The 20824-nt window shown below is 43.0% G+C and overlaps 1 protein-coding gene across 1 annotated transcript in view; it reads left to right on the top strand.

The window, feature by feature from the left end:
• Positions 1 to 20824, top strand: part of EFL1 (elongation factor like GTPase 1) — a 424348-nt gene that overhangs the window by 142987 nt on the left and 260537 nt on the right. Inside the window, exons 13-14 of the mRNA XM_068275325.1 lie at positions 869 to 1005; positions 9785 to 9957. Coding sequence (XP_068131426.1) covers positions 869 to 1005; positions 9785 to 9957 — 310 coding nt within the window. The remainder of the gene's footprint in view (positions 1 to 868; positions 1006 to 9784; positions 9958 to 20824) is intronic.

The following is a 20824-nucleotide window of genomic DNA, read 5'->3' as shown; positions in this document are numbered from 1 at the left end:
TGCTAGAACTGCCTTCCATGTTTATACAGCTGTTGCACTGGGTTAGGCACCTAGATCGTGCTATAGTCAGCCCAATGCTTGTCACTTGTGCACTGCTCTATGGGCAAACAACCTTCAATATCCATCCTTTACTAACAGCTTTCCTAACCCTGTTGTTAGTAGGGTTGGATCTAATACCCTTCTTCAGGCACATTTCCAGATGTTAGCTAAGTAAAACACTGATGCAGGTGAATTGTAAACATGAAGATAACATAATAACCAGCAAAACCGTCATCTTGGTGTTTACTATTCACCTGCATCAGTGTTTTACTTCAGCTAACATCTAGAAATATCCCTGAAGTAGGGGCCTAGATCCCTGAAAACTTGCTTAATTTAACTTTATCAGTTAGCCATTAAAAGGTATTACTTTTACAAAACTTTGTTTTTTTCTACCTACGTAAAAAAAAGAAATAAGTCTGAAAGCCATGATTTAACTGGCCACCAACTCAGCATGTTTTGCAAATTAAAACATCTAAGAATGTGTCTTTTAGTACAGTTAGGGTAACAATATACAACCTATTCCTATTTAGTTTGTCAATGGCATTCTACCTAGGGGCCAGTAATAAGTACTTCTCCTAATAGGGTCATTTTCTAATGTATTCATGCAAGATTATTGCTGAATGTTAAGTGCTTATGGTTGTTGTCTAAGTGAGAAAGAAATCCCCAATCTTCTGAATTTGTGGAGCAGCAAAACTCTGTGCACACTTTTGCTCTAATTCAGATTGCCTGTTAATTGTAAAAGGTTGAAATTAAAGTACTGAAAGCTAGTGATTCTCAATTCTTGTTAACCATGGTATAGCTCTCATGCAAATAACCGTACTTCTCGCAGGCCATTAACTCAAGAAGAAATTGCACTGAGAAGAGAGCTTGCAAGACAGAGACATGCTGAAAGGATGGCAATCAATCAGGAGCAGGCTCCCTCCAGCACTGAATGCCAAATGACTGCAAACAATGAGAACACTAAAGGCAAGTGGCTGTGCTTACTACTTTATACACTTCTTTTTTTTCCCCCTCCAGGATTCTTAAGCGAGTTTGTTGTAATTTTCTGATCACTGAATGTTCCCACTATACAGGCAGCAATTACATATCATTAGCATCCACATAACTTGCTAACGGTTGCTGACACCAGTCCCCAGACAACATAATTACAAGCAAATTAGCTGTTTAGGTGGTGTGAGGTGTGTGTGGTTACTGATCTGTTAATTTGCTGTCTGCTCACTGATTCATTCACTTTCTTTGCTGCTCAAAAACAGTGTGAATGTACAAGAAATTACAAACCGCATTCTCACGAATGTATTCAAAAACTGCTGTTCCACCACAAAAGTATGGTCAGGGCCAGCGCTTCTATAAAGCAAAGGGGGCAACTTCGGTGGTCTGGAGTGCTGCTGGGGCTTCCGGCCTACCCCTTAACTTTTTTTTGTGCTTCCTTGGGTGCGCTATGCCCCCCACTGCCGGACCCTAAACCTCCCCCTTAATTCAGCGCGATGAAGACAGGTATGCAGCATGAACAGAGCAGCCAGGACAGATGAAATACAATGCTGCTATTGTGCAGGTGCCCCGATAGCAGATATCATGCACTCAGCAGCACAGGAGCAGCCAATTGTATGCAGAAATTGCTCTGAGGGGCAGTGGGTGGGCTCCTCAGATTACCTTTTCCCTGGGACCCCATGGGGGGGTTGAACCAGCCCTGAGTATGGTGAACCCCAGGTTTCATTATACTGAATGAATGTCAGAAGGAAAATCAGGAGGTCTAAAATATAGCATAGGTATCTGCTGTGTGTGTCAATCCTAAAAAATAGGCCACCATATGATGTATAAGGCTCCATTTGAGCCAGGGACATTACTGCTGCATGCAACTTGTATCAGATCCGGAAGGCCATGCAATGCTCACACAGCAAAAGAGATACGTGTGAACCTGATTTTCACTATGAAAGTGGATAATTTTATGTAGACTTAATAATTTTTGGTTAGGGCATTTTTTTTCGGCATGGTTTTAATAAACCTTTATTGCTTTGTTTTGAGTATTTAGGTATTTTTCTTTTTATCTATATTTTAATTGATTGACAAATTATTAAAGTACTGTACTTAGTATGTATAGCATTTTTGCACAAAGTTTTATTAAGAAATAGCATTGATTCTATTTTGGATTTGGTTCCATTTTTCTTTTTAAAGGGGACCAGAGGCGAGAGGGATATGGAGTCTGACATGTTTATTTCCTTTTAAATAATGCACATTGCCTGGCTGTCCTGCTGATCCTCTGCCTGCCTCTAATACTTTTAGCCATAGACCCAGAACAAGCATGCAGATCAGATGTCTATGACAAATCTGACAAGATTAGCTAGATGCTTGTTTCAGGGGTGTGATTTAGACCCTACTGACCAGAAAGATCAGCAGCACTGCCAGGCAACTGGTCTTGCTTAAAAGGAAATAAATATGGCAGCTCCCATAGGTGTCACACCTCTGGTTCCTTTTAACCTCCTGAGCGTTACACCGCTCAGGAGGTTTTGCCAGTTTGTGTCCCCCAGTATAATATATGTGATCCCATGCCTGTAAAACCTTTAGCTAGCACTAGGCTGGCTAGTACAAGTGCCCGGGACCCCCCCCCCCCCCCGCTCCCCCGTTTATACATTACCCAGCCTGGATCCAGCGATCGGCTTAGCTTTCCCGCACAGCTCCGGTCTTCACTATGAAGAGGATCGCACGTGACGTCATGTGCAAACCCGATCATCCCCATAGAGAGACCGAAGCTGTGCAGGGGGGCTGCAGGATCACTGGATCCCGGCTGGGTAATGTATTAGCGTGGGGATCTGGGGAGGGGGGTCGGCGGCAATCGGGGGAGCTGGACACTTGTACTAGCTAGCCTAGTGCTAGCTAAAGGATTTACAGGCATGGGATCACATTTATTATGCATGGGGGTTAGTTCCTGGGAGAAAGACTGGGTCTCCACCTGGAATTAGTGCAGTTATAGCAAAGTGATATTTATTCCATAGCAGCAAAAAGCACACAACGTTTCGGCACAGGGCCTTTGTCAAGTGCCGAAACGTTGTGTGCTTTTTGCTGCTATGGAATAAATATCACTTTGTTATAACTGCACTAATTCCAGGTGGAGACCCAGTCTTTCTTTCTGTGTTGGTCTAATGGATTTGCACCTTGATGGATCCAGGTGCTGACTGGTCGACTCCCTGGTATTGAAATCATTACACACAGTTGAGCTTTGGGACTTTTCTCTTTTCTTGTGGTTAGTTCCTGGGGCCAGGAAGCGGTATGCCCGACACCACAGTGTCGGGCATACCGCTAAGGAGGTTAATTAGTTCCCTGTAACTAGCAGGAGGGCACAAAGAGGTAGGCATATATTACATAATATTTTTAGTAGATTAGACTTTAGAGTCAACAGAAACCTCAAGTATACCATACTCAAAATGCATTAAAACGATGGCATTTATGATTGAAATATCCGATTAAATATTGATCAGACATTCACATTGTTTTCACTAACAGATGCCAGTGGGAGGTAAGGTGTATGTGGATTAGCACATGATCAAGGCTTCCATAGCTTTCTACCGAGTAGGGCAACGCTAAGTTAGCAGCTGTGGCAGTGTGGTCGTTATTAGACAACGTTTCTCCTAAAATATTGTCTGATATCTACTGGTCTTAAAGGAAATATCAGGCAATATAGAGAAATGAGATCTATTTACCCGGGGCTTCCTCCAGCCCCTGGCAGCCGATATGTCACTCGCTGCAGCTCCGGTGTCTTGGGATCCCCTCTGCTGGAGATGCTGACCTCGCCAGGTTGGCCTCTACTGTACCTGCGCAAGCGCCATACATTGTGAGCCAGGTCATCACGACCGCGTGCGGCTCTTGTGCAGGCCCAGTAGATGCTGACCTGGCGAGGTCGGCATCTCCAGCGGAGGGGATCCTGGGACAAAGGAGCTGTGGCGAGTGACATATCGGCTGCCAGGGGCTGGAGGAAGCCCGGGTAAGTAGATCTCATTTTCTCTATATTGCCTGATATTTCCTTTAAGACCAGTAGATATCAGACAATATTCCAGGAGAAACGTTGTCTAATAACGACCACACTGCCACAGCTGCTAACTTAACGCTGCCCTGCTCATTAGAAAGCTATGGAAACCTAGATCACGTGCTAATCCACATACACCTTACCTTCCACTGGCATCAGTGGGGGAAGCAGTGGTCATTTATTGCAGCACAGTGGTATAGTGGTTAGTGCTCTCGCCTGCAGCACTGGGTCACCAGTTCGAATCTCAGCCAGGGCAACATTTGCACAGAGTTTGTATGTTCTCCCCATACCTGTGTGGGTTTCCTCCATGCATTCCAGTTTCCTCCCATATCCCAAAACAAACAGATAAGTTAGTGGGCCTCCCACTAAAGTTGGCTCTAGACTACAATAGACATATGACTATATATATACACTCTGTAAAGCGCTGCTGAAGATGTCGGCTCTATAAAAATACTACATAATGAAAAAAAAAAGAATGTATTTGATCTTCAACAAATATGTATAGTGTATGCCTAGCACAAACCAGATCACACAGCAGTCAGGATTAGATCAATTTGTGAAAGTCAGGAACAAGGAGCGAGTAGCATCAGAATTCGCTGACAGTTTCCTGCAATCAGGGGAATGCTTATTTAGACTAGATGATTAATGAAATGTAGGTGTCAGAGCCAATCAAGGCTAACAAGCTGAAGCAAGATGCAGTGTCCTTATAGACTATAGTGATGAGTGAAATGAATGTTAATTCTCAGCCTGTGACTCTCAGCAAATGCAGAAATATGGAGTTTCAGGACTGAGTCAATAGTGCACTGTAGAAGGAATCCCCTGCTCTGTCATTATGCAAAGGCACCTGTCGATCTATATAGAGTGACTAGCAGCTAGTCTCATACGGGGGAGGAGTCTGTGATTAATGCAAGGCTTATAATCTATAGTGCACTGTAGAAGGAATCCCCTGCTCTGTCATTCTGAGAAGGCACCTGTAGAGCTATATAGAGCGACTAGCAGCTAGTCTCATACGGGGGAGGAGTTTGTGATAACTGCAAGGTTCACAAAGCCAATATCTTGATTTTTTTAGTGGTCCTCGGTATTCCTGTACCAATACTGAATGTTATGTGAAAGGTAACCTGAAATGAAAGGAATACAGAGGCTGCCATCTTCATTCCTTTATAAATAATGCCAGTTGCCTGGCTGCTGTGCTGAGCATTTTGCTTTAGTTGTTTTGAGTCACACACCTGAAGTCACGCCAAAGTCAAAGCTTCTTAACTGCATGTCATAATAGATGCGACACACAGGCAATCAGCATTACACCTCCCTGATTGGCTAGCCAGCCATCCTACCTGCATTTAAAGCACCATTCCACCGAGACACAAACACAGAGGCGCTCTTCTTAGACGAAATCTGGGGGAGTCTTGTTACCCATTTTACTATGATTAATGCTTTTTCCTCTTGTTAACTTGCTCCAATTTTGTCCCCCGCCCCCTCCCTACATAATATACTGCATACCTAACTTTGGATACTACCTCCTCCCTTTCTATTGGTAAATATCCACTAGTAGCTTAACTACAACTCACCAACAACCAAAATATCTTTGCCCACCCCAAAATTCCCTCCAACAATATCACCCCCCTAATTCTGAAACCACATTGTCTACACTATTGTTTACTAACATCCGTTTTAAATAATATGATGTCTTTCCTTAAAACCCTTTATATAGCCCTATCAGAGGCGTATCTTGAGGGGTGCAGGCATGGCTCGTGCCATGGGCGCCACAGCGCCATACCTGCCTCCATGCTGCGTTGCCATACCTGCCTCCATGCTGCGTTGCCATACCTGCCCCCGTGCCTGTCCGTCCCTCAGATCAGATTAATCCTGTTATGTGGGGTACATGGCTAGTTAATTTGTATGTAGGGCACACTTGGCTTAGTATTAGAAAAGAGGACAGAAAAGTAACTTCAGCTTGTTTATAGAGGGGAAGAAGTCTCTGAACGGGGAAGGGGGGGGGGGGCCCACTTTCAGTGTTTGCCATGGGCACTATATTACCCAGATACCCTATATACTGAACATAATACAACTATGCATTACAACTATATATTACAACTATCCTATACAATAATAGGCAAGTGTCCCTGCGTCCGTCCGTGTGTTAGTGCTTTTTAGCACTGCGCATGTGCAGGGACAGACACAGAGACACTGCCGAGAGCTGGGGGAAAACGGGGCCAGAAGGGACGGGCATGTGTGCGTGCGTCAAGTGTGCGCGGCGGTCGTGCGCATCACGTGCGCGCGGTGAAGTAATGACAGACCTAACCCGTTTTTAAATGGGCTAAGGTCACTAGTATATTATAACACATTAGTGTAGAACTATTTATAATTTATTTATTTTATTTATCTATTGTATTTATAAAGCGCCAACATATTACGCAGCGCTGTACATTACTTTAGGTTACAGACAATATTTAAGGGTGACATACAGCAATATGACAATACAGGAATACAAGAAAATCAGATCACACAGAATAGTATGAGTACCAGGTAATGCTTAGTCAGTCACTGGATGGAGCATGGAGATTAGGCAAGTTAGGTTCACTCAGATGCATAGCATGGCTTCACAGTAATGGAGGTGCATGATCAGGTAGGACACAAAAGGAGGACCCTGCCCAAAGGCTAACAATCTAGAGGGAGAGGTAAAAACACGAACGGTAGGGGACCAGAGTTCAGCTTGTACTTGTTTATTGATTTTATTGTTATACCATGCACCCTGTCTAAAGCCTGATTGTCTCTGACCCACAGCTGTTTACTCCTCCTTTCACTGCCTGATGAAGCGGGGTTACGCCCGTGAAACACATTGCAATACTTTGTGGAGTGTATCAATAAAAATTGTTGTGTTATAGCCTAACACGTCCCTTTATCGTGTCCTTTGGAGTGGAGAAGGGCCCACCCCCGCCACTTCCATGTTTTAAAAATTTAATTTAATTTTATACTTTTGACGCCTTTGTCCACCTTGATGTTTCTGAACTGCATGCTCATTCTGGGCCAGTGACTAAGGCAGGGGTCACATTTAAGTCCATGGAACAACAACAGCGTTTTTCCGTGGACGAATCTACAGTCTTAGCTCACAGCCAGCTTAGAGCAGCTGACTGTCAGCAATAGAATCTTGCACATTGCCTCTACTTCCCTGTGATTGTCTATAGGGAGCACTACATGCATTTTTGGATTGACAAGTGTGACTCCTGCCTTAAAGTGAACCGGAGGTGAAAATAAACTGATGAAATAAACAATTGTATTTATCCTCCTTACTCCTAAAAATGTTTTTTTAGGTATCTCATGGTTTTATTTTATATTTCAATTAAACAGATACAAAGTAGACGTATTGTTTTATTGTCTCTGCTCAGTGGTAGCCTTTTAAGTGTTCAAGAGTTAAAATACATGAACTATTGACATTTTTCTATCTCCTTCTGCTCTCAGAAGTTGTATTCTGCCAGGAAAACTTTTATGAATGTAATTTGCTTATGAGTGAGGTTTCCTATAATCCAGACAAGGTACCGACAAGACAGAAGCTGTCACTTCCATACCTAAAATGAACTCTTTCAGGCAGCAAAATAAAACAAGTAAAACAGGCTGGCTATTAATATGGTTTGCACTGTACATACACAAGGTTCTCTTCATGTCACATGTCACAGTCAGCACAGCAGTCCGGCAACTGGCATTGTTTATTTTTAGAGAATAAAGATGGCTTTTCCTATTTGCCAGTTCAGGTTCCCTTTAATGGCAAACATTACCGATATTGTTCTTCCAAAGTAAAAAAAAAGAAAAAGAAAAAAAAAAGGTATTCTCTCTCTTTTCCATTTCTTTGAATAGGGCTTCTTAGTGTAGAAAGCTGTGTAGTTACATATATGTGAAATGACAATGGCATTTTTGGCAACTTCAAGACATTACAGTTGCAGAAGATGTTATTTCTCAAAATTAAACTTATACCTTCATAAATGTTCTTTACTGTTAAGCTAATGATGATTCAGACATTTTCATACAGCTATACTTCACTCCCTATTCTTTCAATGATGGGGCTCTATGAACATAGTTGAGGTGTAGAGAAGAATTTATTATTATTTAGTATTTATGTAGCGCTAACAAGTTCTGCAGTGCTTTACAGCGTATATATAGAGTTACCACTAACTGTCCCTTGGAGCAGCTCACAATCTAATCCCTACCATAGACATATGTCCATCGCAGTCTAGAGAGAATATATGGGGAAGCCAATTAACTTATCTGTATGTTTTTGGGATGTGGGAGGAACCTGGAGTGCTCAGAGGAAACCCATTCAGGCTAGGAACACACATAGCAGCAATGCTAGCGTTGCGGAAAACGCAGCGATTTTGACGCTAATGGAAGTCAATGGGCCGCATCAAAAAACGTATATATGTTACGGCCAGAACCCGAAGTTTGGCCACTTCTCGTTCTGGCCGGCCACTTCGGGTTCTGGCCGGCCAATGTGCGAAGTGGCCGCTGCGCTGCGGCCAATGTGAGAAAGGGGAATGATTCCTGTAACATTAATGTATCTTCTGGCCGTCTCGCTGCGGCCAAATTTATCACAACTTGGTTAATTTAATGAAATTAAGCCGGCGGCAATGTAACAGATGCAGCCGCCGGCTTTTGCTCTGCCTCTCTCTCCTCCCCCGCCTCTCGCTCTCTCCTATGGGCAGCCGGCGGGGACACGCGTGTCCCCCCAGAGTCGTTCATTGCGGCAGAGTGGGTGCTGGCAGAAGCAATGTCTGCAGCCTCCCCGCTCTGCTTCCCTGGCATGACGAACGATTCTCGGGGACAGCTGCCAGTAGGGGAGAGAGAGAGAGCGAGAGGCGGGGGGAGGAGAGAGAAGCAGAGCAAAAGCCGGCGGCTTCATCTGTTACATTGCCGCCGGCTTAATTTCATTAAAATTAACTTGTGATAAATTTGACCGCAGCGATACGGCCAGAAGATACATTAATGTTACAGAAATCATTCCATTTCTCACATTGGCCGCAGCGCAGCTTCGCACATTAGCCGGCCAGAACCCGAAGTGGCCAAACTTCGGGTTCTGGCCGTAACATATATAAAGAACGTATATGCATTTTTGATGCGTTTTCAAACATGCGCTTTTAAAAACGCTATTATTATTTTCTGATGTATTTCTGCTTCCTGTTGTCTTCCTTGTGATTTGCATAAAATGCAATTGGAAAACGCATACAAAACACTTATGCATTTTGTATATGTGAACTGCAAATGCATAAAAATGCACGCAAAACTCTTGAAAGCGCATATGCAGAAAAAAACCGCAAACACACAAAAGACGCACACCAACTATACCACAGTGACGAATATATACATTTATGGGATAAATCTAACTTTTAAAAAGAGTTCTACATACTGCATACCCTTTTAATGTGGGAATGGGCTCTACAGATGCCTCCTGGTACTGGCTTGTCCAGATGATTGCATTGTGTTGTAGCTCGTGGCCAGGTGGTGTTACTTTGCATCCACAGTCAGGTCACTTGTGCTTCTATATCAGCTTTGGAACTCTACAAGAGCACAGTGCAGAGGCAGTGAAGGTGTGTTGTAGCACCTTGTTATGTCTGATGCTTAGTGCTGGAAAAAATTAACAAGCTTCATACATTGCACATTGCTTTGATCCTGTGTGTCTCTTTGTATACATGATATGGATGTGAAAACTTCAGGACAATCTTTACTTTTACTACTTTACAGGTGATGCACCTTCAAGTGAAGTGGAGAACTTACTGCTCAAGTCAGAGAAACAAGATGCAGAGAATAAAAGTTACTTTATTGCCTTTGCTCGAGTCTTCAGTGGTGTGGCGCGCAGAGGACAAAGGATATTTGTTTTGGGACCAAAGTATGATCCAACAGAGGCACTGCCTAAGGTAAACTCTCTATGTGTTATCCATAAATATAAAAGTTATAAACAACTAAAAAGCAGTAATGGCACTAGCGTGCTTGTGTTATTTGTCAAACTTCCACTTCCAGGCCCTTACCCTAAACTCAACAGTGATGCACCCTTAACACTCAACAAACTAAAGAAGAAATTCATATTGTCATTACAAATATGAAACAAGGAAAGTCATCAGCGCCATCCAAAGTCCTTGTGAGCAGCATAGCCGCAGCCGCAGTGATGTCCGAGGATGCTGTGCGTGGTTGTGATCCTCTTGTTAGTCCGATCCCGGCAGCGATGTACGTCTTTGGCCGCTATAACAGTGTCCACACAGGCTTCCGTACTTAGGACTTTGGATGGCTCTGATACAAGGCTACTGCACGGAGAGGGGCCCGGCCAGGACGCGTGCTTTAATGCCATTCTTCACTACGGCTGCTGCTATTGCACTCACAAGGACTTTACATCACGCTGACACAAGGCTAATGCGCTGAGAGGGGGCCTGGCCAGGACAAGTACTGTACTGCCATGTTACACAGCAGCTGCTGCTATGCCGCTCAGAAGGACTTTGGATCGCGCTGCTGCTGCTTTCTTTCCACGTCATTACATTCATTTACATCACAAAAGAAACAAACACCAGATAGGTAAGCTGGCACATTCGGACTATAAGACGCACCCACTTTTTCTCCCCACTTTTGGGGGACAAAAAGTGCGTTTTATAGTCTGAAAAATACGGTACATAATATGATAGGACATTAGGCATTAACTAAGGAAAGATTAGATTGTAAGCTCCTCTGATGAGGGTTATGCCTTGTACACGTTAGACTGTTCTCAACCAGGCGGTTGGTTAGCGCAATCTCAAGTGAGAATCTTGCTTTGGAATTGGTGTCCATAGACGTGTGCCGAGGTCACTTATACTCTGGCATGCAAACTTTTTTTTAAGTCACAGTCGACAGCTGAGTACAGTCAGCAGCTGGCACTATCATCCCTCCTCCATTCTTTATAGATGTTGATTCCAAACTGAAGGGTCCTCATCCCTTTAGGTGACAACTGACATAACTTTGAACAGATGCCAATGCTATCTAAATACACAATGTAAACTTTTAAGTATACTTGAGGGGAAAAGGGGTTAATAGATATGCCACTGTGGATGATCTATAGGTTCTCCTGACACCTCCAGGCTCCTTACTGTGCCCAGCCACTCTTGCCACTGTAGCCTCCAGTCATAGTTCCAACTGGGAACAGGTGGAGCCTGGCACATGTGCAGTCACTCAGTGCACTTCCTATGTATCGTGCTCCCACATGGCTGTGTACAACAGCCATGGCCCAGAGCGTCGTGCACACTCCCAGTTTGTAAACTATGGGAACTGCGCATGCCCAAGACACTCCCAACTGTTGCACACTACTGTGCATGCACCCTGGACTTCCTGAAAGGAGGCTACAACTGGAAGATGGAGAGGAGGCTGGATACAGTATTGAGTTTGGAGGTTTCAGGAGAGTCTACACATTGTTGAGCTTAATAATTATGTTAATCATTTATTTCCCTCAAGTTTGCATCAAATAAATAAAAAGTAGTCAGCTATAACTGAAACAAAAACATACATTGATTTGCTGCTTACTTGCTAAAGCATCAGTGCCTGCAGGAAGTTGCAGACACTGTTCTGAGTGTAATAAGTTCAAAGAGTTTTTTTGGCAGATAGATGGCTTAGTAGATAATTTCTGACAGGTCTGATCTGATTTTCATGTTTTTTTTATCAACTTTTAATGGAATTGAATGGAAATCGATCCGAAAAAAGATCTAAAAATTGATCCATCAGTAAATCTGCCAAACAAAAACTTGTATTCCCAGCATCAGCCTAGATATAAATTGCCTGCTGCGGGAGGGAGATCCTGGGACGATCTTATCTTATCCCTGATGTATTAGCATGGCTCTCCTCCTTTTATGCCTATATGCTGCTACTTGTAGTCATTAGTCTCTTGTGTGGGCCATAGTAATGTGATTGGAGGGAGGTGGAGCCATGGGTAAGGTAGGAGGGAGGTGGGGCAAGGTTGCACACTGATAAGCGCACATGGCTTTCCCTGAGCTGATAGCTCAGATCTCATGAAATGTGGCTGCAACAGCCAATCTGTGCTGCTAAACGCCAGCCCCCATGGCACATGTTATGCTGAGCACCCCAGTAGATACGTCTCTGACTAAGAGACAATTAGTCAGACTGACTTTTTCCGCTATGAATAATAATAGTTTTGGGTACCTTGAGCGTTTCCATATTAGTACATAAACAATGTAGTCTGGTTGTTGGGCTCTCAGCTATCGACTTTTCCCAGTGTAGAGAGCAGTACAGCCAGGGAGGGAAGGTCATTAGGACCCACACAGATTAATGAATGGTAATCTACATTAGGACAGCAGAACAGTATAGGTTACGTGATTGATGTGTGGGTGTTGCTTTAGTTAGCTTAAAAGCAGCTAGTCCCTTTGTGGACTAATGGAGGCAATAAAACTCTTATTGACTGAAAATAACAAGGTCTGCAGTTGAGATAATTGCATTTTTAAATTGGTTACACATGTTTCGGAAGTAGCATTTTTCTCGGATCTCGGTACAGTAAATTTTAGCACACTTTTTCAGATCTGTCAATTGAGCTTTGATAACACTATTAGGGTGTCTCAATACATGCAGAAACGTCCTATGTGTCATCAGATGCAGCCTGTTATAGAGCACACCCTTCTGCCTCCTTTCTTTACTGTACTAGTTCCCTGAGGAAATGTCCAGATATCAATGTTGACCGTTCTGATGCTTGTGTCCTCTGGCGACTGCAAATCTCATGTTAAACATAAAAAAAAACCGTGACACAAATAGTATATGTTAAATAGGACAGTCACACTAGAGTAATATCAGATATATAGAGTAATATCTGCTAAACAGAAACAAATGTTTCCATGTCAGTGTTTTCTTTTGCAGATCTCTCGTCAAGTTTTAAAAGTATACACATACTGTACATATCCAAAACCACAACTCTCATCATGCCTTTTTTTTGCTGTAGTCATGCAGTGAGAATATTGCTCTCTCTTCAATTTGTAAACAGAATCATTACTGAAAGAGATTAATCCGGTAATATAGAATGCCAATCAGTGAGCTGTTGATGCTGTCCAGAGAGGAGGCATCTTTTCCAGCCATCCTGTATCTGGTTGGAGAACAACAGCTGACAGGTAGCTCAGGAGGAGGGAGTTGGGCTCGATTCACATGGAGCCGGATCACAAAAGGCCCCTTCGGAGCAGACCGTGCAACCTGTAGCAGATTCGTTTCCACCCCAGGCTTTAGTGGGAAATGCATCCGATGTCCACATAAATTGTGCAGGTCGGGAGTTTGCGTTTAGCACATTGGATCCGACAGATCCATTCCGGACTGAAAGTATGAATGGATCTCATTAATAACATAGGATCTGTTTATGGTCAGTGTCACGATTTCGCGAACGCCATTGCGGCAAGTGCATGAAAATGCGCACAAAGTATGGTCTGGAGTACCCCTTTAAAAATATTAGCCTGCTCCCGTTTAATAGCATTGCTTATTGTTGTTTATGCAGAGCTTCTGTTTGGTTTCAAGGTGCGTTTGTAGTTTCTTGGAGGGGCTCAGCGCACCGCTGATTGGTGGCCATTCGGAGGCGGCCTGGTGATGCGCCGATCCACCTTTGCGCAATCTTGAATTTTTACTTGGTAGCTCACCCAGGATATGAATAATTTAGGATTAGTTAGTGTTAGGGCCCCTCCCATGGGGGATGACTTCTTTGCAGTGGGAGGGACGAGTACTTAATAAGTTGCATGCAAGCAATTACGGAAACCAACATCCTCCAATGGTAGACAGGTGCATTTTATTTGAATGCTGGGTGTGTATTTTATCCCACTAGTGGGGCTTGCACTCTCAAGCAGGTAGTCATAAGGATGCAATCTGTTTTTAAGTAGCGCTGTTCCTTTCCTCGCCATGTACAAATGTAAGTAACTTTGGTCAGCTGCTCCCATTTGATAGCATTGCTTATTGATGTTTATGCAGAGCTTCTGTTTGGTTTCAAGGTGCGTTTGTAGTTTCTTGGGGGGGCTCAGCATACCTCTGATTGGTGGCTATTCGGAGGCGGCCCGGTGATGCGCTGATCCACCTTTGCGCAATTTTAAATTCATTAGCCTGCTTTTAGAAAATCTGTGCACTTTCATCCCACAGCCCTGCTCTGGGGAATGTGAGTGTTTGTTTATGCTCATGTTTATCGCCAAGCAATCCCTCTCCTTCCCAGGAAGAGCTTAGCTGTAGGTGCCAACCGTGCCATAAAACAACAAACTCGCCTCACAAGTCATGGTCCCCTAGGGAAACGCCCAATAAACCCTAAAACCAGAGCCATCCACATAGCCCAGATCTACTTCAAAAAGAACTTCTGATAAGGAACAGGATACATTCATTAAGCACCACATTCCTACTCCAGCCTGATGAGAGTTAGAGGAAATTACTTTTAATTCACCTTGGAATGAAAGAATAGTCATTCAGACATTTTACTAAATTAATCAATGTTTCGTAGATGGCAACCATAACAAAATGATCAGAGATGCCTTAAACCTGAGCTGGAGGTATCTAGTCCACCAAGCATTGATCTGCCACCTTCTATGCCCGAGATATGAACTCCATAGTCATAGAAGGTGTCAGCCCAAGCAAGTTTGATCGATTGGTTCAGAGCAGGATGACGGAATGTAAAATGTTGTTTTTTATGTGATATGTCAGATATCTGCTGAGTTATGGCATAATTGGAGAAAATGCCAATTCGGTCCCTCAGACAATTGGGGCGGGACTTCAGCCTGAGGTCAGATTGCTACGGGTGGGAGAGCATTTATTGTTACCATCCACACCCTCTGGCAGAGAAAGGGTTAAAAAAAACTGTTGGACACAGGCTGAGGAGAGAGAGAGACTCCAGCCATCCTTATAACATCACAGATTTGGCTGTATTATAAAAGGACTTCTATCTATTCCACAGAACTTTCCATAACTGGACTTTATATCTTCTGTTGGACTTATCACAAAGGACACAGTAACTTGACAAATTGCTCAGACTATCAATAGCTATTTTCCCATTTAAGCTTTATTATTTCTGTATCAATTTGTTTCTATTGCTACATTTTTGGTCTGCATTATTTCTTTAAATAATCGATTAAAAATCGTTCGTCTAAGTGCTGTTCTGAAAAATCCCAGCCAAAAGGATTTGCATCTCCTTAGAGACGTTACCATAACCGGTGTGATATTAATATCGATAGTTTTGCTGTCTCTAGAAAGGTTGTCAAATTAACCCTTTTTCCTACAGGATTCAGCTAGAGTTATACTTGGCGCATTCGCATGCTTTATTGCAGATTGGTGGCAGCGACCTGGCCTCTAAATGAGAGCCCAGATTATATCGATTGTATATACAATCAAAATTGGACTGTGTGAGGACTCGCCAACAAATCCAAAAGGTTACTTTGCCTGCAGTGCTGACTGTCTTCAGGATTCCTTCAGGGTCTGAGGCTGAATGGTAAACTGCATGACAAAGGGAACAGGAATTGGAGGGTGACTGCGCATACGTCACAGTCAGGTTTTGCAATCCGGCAAAACAGACGGTTTTGTTTTGAAGTGTGAGCTGGCTCTAAGACATGCTGAAAACAAAACTTGGAGATGGCAAAAAGTCAGTAATGCACTGTAACTTCATTCTTGGTTTTTATTTTGAGACTCTAAACACAGCTACCATGTATTGCACACCAGTCACAAAACTGGGCAATTAACCCTCTGGGGGATAATCCCGAGCTGAGCTCGGGGTAAGACGCCACAGAGGATTTCTCAGGCCCTGGTGGGCCGATTTGCATAATTTTTTTTTTGTTGCACGCAGCTAGCACTTTGCTAGCTGCGTGTATATACCGATCGCCGCCGGTCCGCGCTGATTCGCCGCTACCCGCCGTGCCGCGCCGCTCCCCCCCCCCAAGACCCCGTGCGCAGCCTGGCCAATCAGTGCCAGGCAGCGCTGAGGGGTGGATCGGGACTCCCTCTGACGTCACGACGTCGTTGACGTCGATTACGTCATCCCGATCGTCGCCATGGCGACGGGGGAAGCCAAACAGGAAATCCCGTTCTGAACGGGATTTCCTGTTTGCTTTGATTGCCGGAGGCGGTCAGAGGGGGTGGGGGTATGCCGCTGCACAGCGGCTATCATGTAGCGAGCCCTGGGCTCGCTACATGATTTAAAAAATAAAAAAATTTAAAAAATAGTGCTGCGCCACCTCCTGGGCGATATAATTGTATCCCCCAGGAGGTTAAAGCCAAACCTGTTTTAAAAAAAATAAATCTAAACTCTTGCAGAAGGAGGAGAGAAGAAACAGTGTGGAACCACACAGAATATTACATACATACATCCAAAAGTCCATTAACAAAAGCAGGTGTATACTTATCGTGGGGGGGGGGGGGGGGTTAGGTGCTGGGATAGCAGTGGGTGTCGGTGCATGGCCTGACTCTATGCCGGCCATGGTAAGTATACACCTGTTTTTTGTCAATGGACTTTTGAACGTTCAGCAGGCCATGCATGTTCATTTGAGCATGCTGCAGCTGCAAGACTTTACATGCTGTAGTTTCCTGCTGGGCCATTAGCTGCGATGGGCATCAGCTTTCTACAACCATGTGGTTACAAATACTGGTACAGCGTGCTTCAGCCGCCAGACCACTCGCATTTCTTGCTAGTGATTTTTATGCTGTAGGTTATTTGTATTTATTTGTATTTAGATGTATTTGACACAGTTATATGTCCTGATGAAGTGACTGTGAAGTATCTAAATGTTGGCTTATGTCGTCTACTTGAATTAAAATTATTTGCTAAAGAAGTGCCAGCATCATTGAAATGTATTTATGGACTGATTATGAGTGTTGTCATCCACCCTGCATTGGCTTTGAGTACTCCAACATTTTCTTTTTGGTAAATATCAAAGGAGTGCGGGACAACTTTATATTACTTGGTTACAAATACTGCCATTCGGTTACATAGCAACCAGATGCCACTCGTTCCCTGGCAGATTGATGGCTGAACCGCATGGACAGCGTGCATTTCAGCCAAGCGTGTCAAAGAGGCCAAAAGAGTCCTTACTGAGCGTTCTCTCTTTGTGAGACTTAATATTAAAATCCTGATGTTCAAATCCTCTGGACATTCCTTGCACTATATTCATGATTTTTGTTGGCTTACCACGTTCCTTACATATCCACCAAATCTCCTTTCTATTTTCAATATATTAGAGTCAAAGGGTTGTTCAAATGCAATAAAAGTAAGATCTAATCCATTCTGCCATTCACTGCTTTGTTCTGGTAATTTGCGGAACATATTTATAATATCCACACAGGTGCAATGTTTTTTAAATCCTGGTTGTTCTTTCCAATAATTTTTTTAAAGAAGTCTGTACTTGACACATAAAGGAGTGTCTGTTACAATCTGTTATATTTAATCTTTAAGGAAATTGCTTAGCAATTTTGTCTTTGTTTTGGATCTCTTCGAGAAGAGGTTTTATAATATTAACTGATGTTTTATAGCCTACCTTGAGCACATCAGGAGTTATCAATAGCAGTATCTCAGCAACATTATCAAATGTGTGTGCTAGGACCAATATAGAACCAATTGTAAAGGAAAAGGAGAGCTAGGCCCTTCAGAAACAGCACCACACACATATAGTATTGAAAATATGCAAAATTTAGTGATAAGGAAGCAATATACTTATCCGGATCATACTTGGTATGTTTACCACTATAGTCACCGTTTATAACTCTATACTGAACCCGGGTTCAAACCCTGTAGGTAGCTCTTTTTTTGAGCACCTCAGGGTAATTTTGTTTATTAATGACCTTAGTATAATTGGGCGCTCATTACCTATGCAATATTTTCATGCTATAAAATGATTCCTTGAAGCTACAGGCGGTATGAATATTTTAATTGTTTTTATGGTTCTATCGTGATGTTATATTATTGTTAAATACATTTTGCATATTTTGAATACTATATATGTGTGGTGCTGTTTCTGAAGGGCCTAGCTCTCCTTTTCCTTTACATCAGGAGTTATATTGAATAATAAACTATGTTGAAATAACTATAGATACCAGACATATTATTTGTCAAGGAAACATTTAGATTCTGTCTCTTCTTTTAAATAGAACAGTCACAAAAATGTAAAAAAAAAAAAAAAAAAAGCCTACTACCTCATCTAGGGGAGGGGGGGGGGGGGGGGGAATGATGGGGTGCTGTAGTAAGGGTGGCCGGATCAGGTATCGTCCTTTATCGCCTTTCCCTGCTGATCCTTGTCACCAGGCACAGAGCAGTGATTGACATGGAAGGGGCAGGGAAAAGGCAGAGGAGAGTCACTGAGAGCCGTGGAAGGGGCATTATGCAGGAGTATGCAAAGGAAGCCCCTTCTCCATCACTCTGCTGACAAGCTCCTTGTCACCAGATTTGAAAGGGGGGGGGGGGTCTGCGAGGCATAGAGAGGACAGAGAGCGACGTGGAGAGCACACAGATACATGATCTTTAGATGGGAACATGCCTCTGTGTGCCTTTTTTTTTTACATTTAAAACCGCCTCGGGGTACACTTTAAAAGTCTTCTTTGTCTCCTTGCCCTTTCACCTCTAAAGCCTTCCTACTGGTTCGTAATGTGATAGATTTCTTCATTGACCAGTAAATGAGATGCAAATTGTTCTGAGTTCATACAGGTTTATGCACATTTTAAATTCAAATTTATGCAGCTTGAAAATGGAGCAATCAAATCCTGCCAAGGTGGGACTGGATTGGTAAATTTCTAAGCTGCATTAAAAATGTACATAATCCTTTTTGATTTTGGAACAATTTACATCTTATTGACCATTCCTAGTTACCAATAGGGACATTTTTGGACCTCCGATCCCTTTACATTCATGTTTACTAGATTTTAGTAGCATCTATCTTAGTAGCATCTTTAGTAGCATCTATAATCATCACTTTACATACAGTTTTCATTGAAGGGAACCATTTTTTTGAGTGTGTGGTGCCTTTTGAAGAACTTGCGTTTTTCACAGCAAATAGCAGCAGATTTAAATGGTAGACTTCTAGCTTTCAGATCTATACAGCCATTAGCTGATTTCTGCCACTTCAAATATTGTTCATGCTTCTGATTAAATCTGCAGTGTGCAACAGTTTGGTGAGTGGGAGATGCTAGTCCAAGCTCACTCCAAACAGGCATATGTTCTCATAATATTGCAGAGAGCTGATATATTTATTTCTCACTGATTAATGTACAGTTAGGCAGACTTTCATCTTATTGTTAGAACTATAACACAAAGGATATTGTGGGCGACTGTAAGCATTCACATATGTGGCACGATGAGATTTGCGGTTCAGCATGTGAAGAGAAGGCGGCAGTAGGAAGTGGACTGACTACTATCTGAATTTGCAGTAGACAGACATTCATTTTGCAGCTTGTAATTGATGCAGATTTGTAACTGCTGATCTACCATATGGTTAACAGAAGGAGATGATGGCAGGCCTACTGTGATTAACAAAATGTATCTTTATTCAAAAGTTCACGTTAGTAATGAAGGAATGGTGCTGGGAAGATGCCAGTGTCTGTCATACAGGTTTGCTTCCATATTGTGTCACTTGTTACATCACATACGTGTTTCCTTTATTACCTCAGTGATGTATACTTGAAGTTGTCTCACTTTTTGCAATGGCCGAGTTTTGTGCACATGGCCACAAATCATAAGGAAAGGGTGGTAAATTATTAAGGGATTCCTTAATTTTGAGACTAAAGCCTGGTGGTACACACATTCAATTTTGATTAGCCAGTTTACCACTTCCATGTAGTATGAGAGATTACTTAAGGGGACCCTAAACCCAATTAAAAAAATTAGTTTCACTTACCTGGGGGTACAAATATACGTGTTGACACCTGGTATAGCGTCCTATAACTGCGGTAACGTGCAATGATACGCGTGGGGGCCCAATGACTCCGGGTCGGCAAAAACGAAACTAGCTTGCAGCTCGGGACCAGAGGATCAGGGAGTGACATCGAGGGCACAGGGTGGCTGCAGGGGGCTGGTACAAGCCCCATGTAAAAGAGACTCTTTTTTTTAATTGGGTTTAGGTTCCCTTTAACCCATCTGCTAATAGTATTATCTGTTGGCTTTACTGTTACATGAAGGTGGTAAACTGTGTCTGTCATTGGTTTTCATAATTGGCAGTGTGTACCTGGCTTACAGTGTACCTAAAGCAAACCTCAGGTACAAAAGCGCATACTTACTGGTACTTAACAAGAGGCAAGCCCCTGGATCCTGTAGAGCTGGTTCCCTGTTGTTGAGCAGGACCCACTCAAAGAATTCTGACAAAGACTTCTCAGAAAGGAATACCGGGCCACGCTACTCTTCAGAAGCAAGTGTGGACGTACTGAACCTGTGCGATTTATAGCTGCGCCTGTGCAGTAAGCTACCTGCTACTGCGCAGCTGCACCAATGCTGTCCCAGGATCAGTGTGGCCGCACTTATGCCAGAAGAGGAGTATGGCCCTGATGTTGAGGGTCCCGCCGAACAGAAGTGAGTAGGTCCCAGGAACCCTCTATGGGATCCATAGGCTCCCCTCTTTTTAGGTCAGTATTTTATTTTTGGCTGAAGCTTTGGCTCAGGTTCACTTTAAAGCGGAATATAACCCTGCATTTCAACTTTGCTTTAAAACATTATTTACAGCATATTATATGCAAAAAGCATTTTTTTTACTAGACCAGCATTGGAAGGGTTAAACACAGAGGTTTAAAGTTCCGTGGAGAGATATGCAGAAGTTCAGATTGTTACATTCTATTTAGTTAAAT

The sequence above is a fragment of the Hyperolius riggenbachi genome, chromosome 3 (genome assembly GCF_040937935.1).
Source record: "Hyperolius riggenbachi isolate aHypRig1 chromosome 3, aHypRig1.pri, whole genome shotgun sequence".
In the NCBI taxonomy this organism is placed as follows: domain Eukaryota; kingdom Metazoa; phylum Chordata; class Amphibia; order Anura; family Hyperoliidae; genus Hyperolius; species Hyperolius riggenbachi.
Note: the sequence above shows the minus strand (reverse complement) of the source record. Positions and strands in the feature narration are given on the sequence as shown.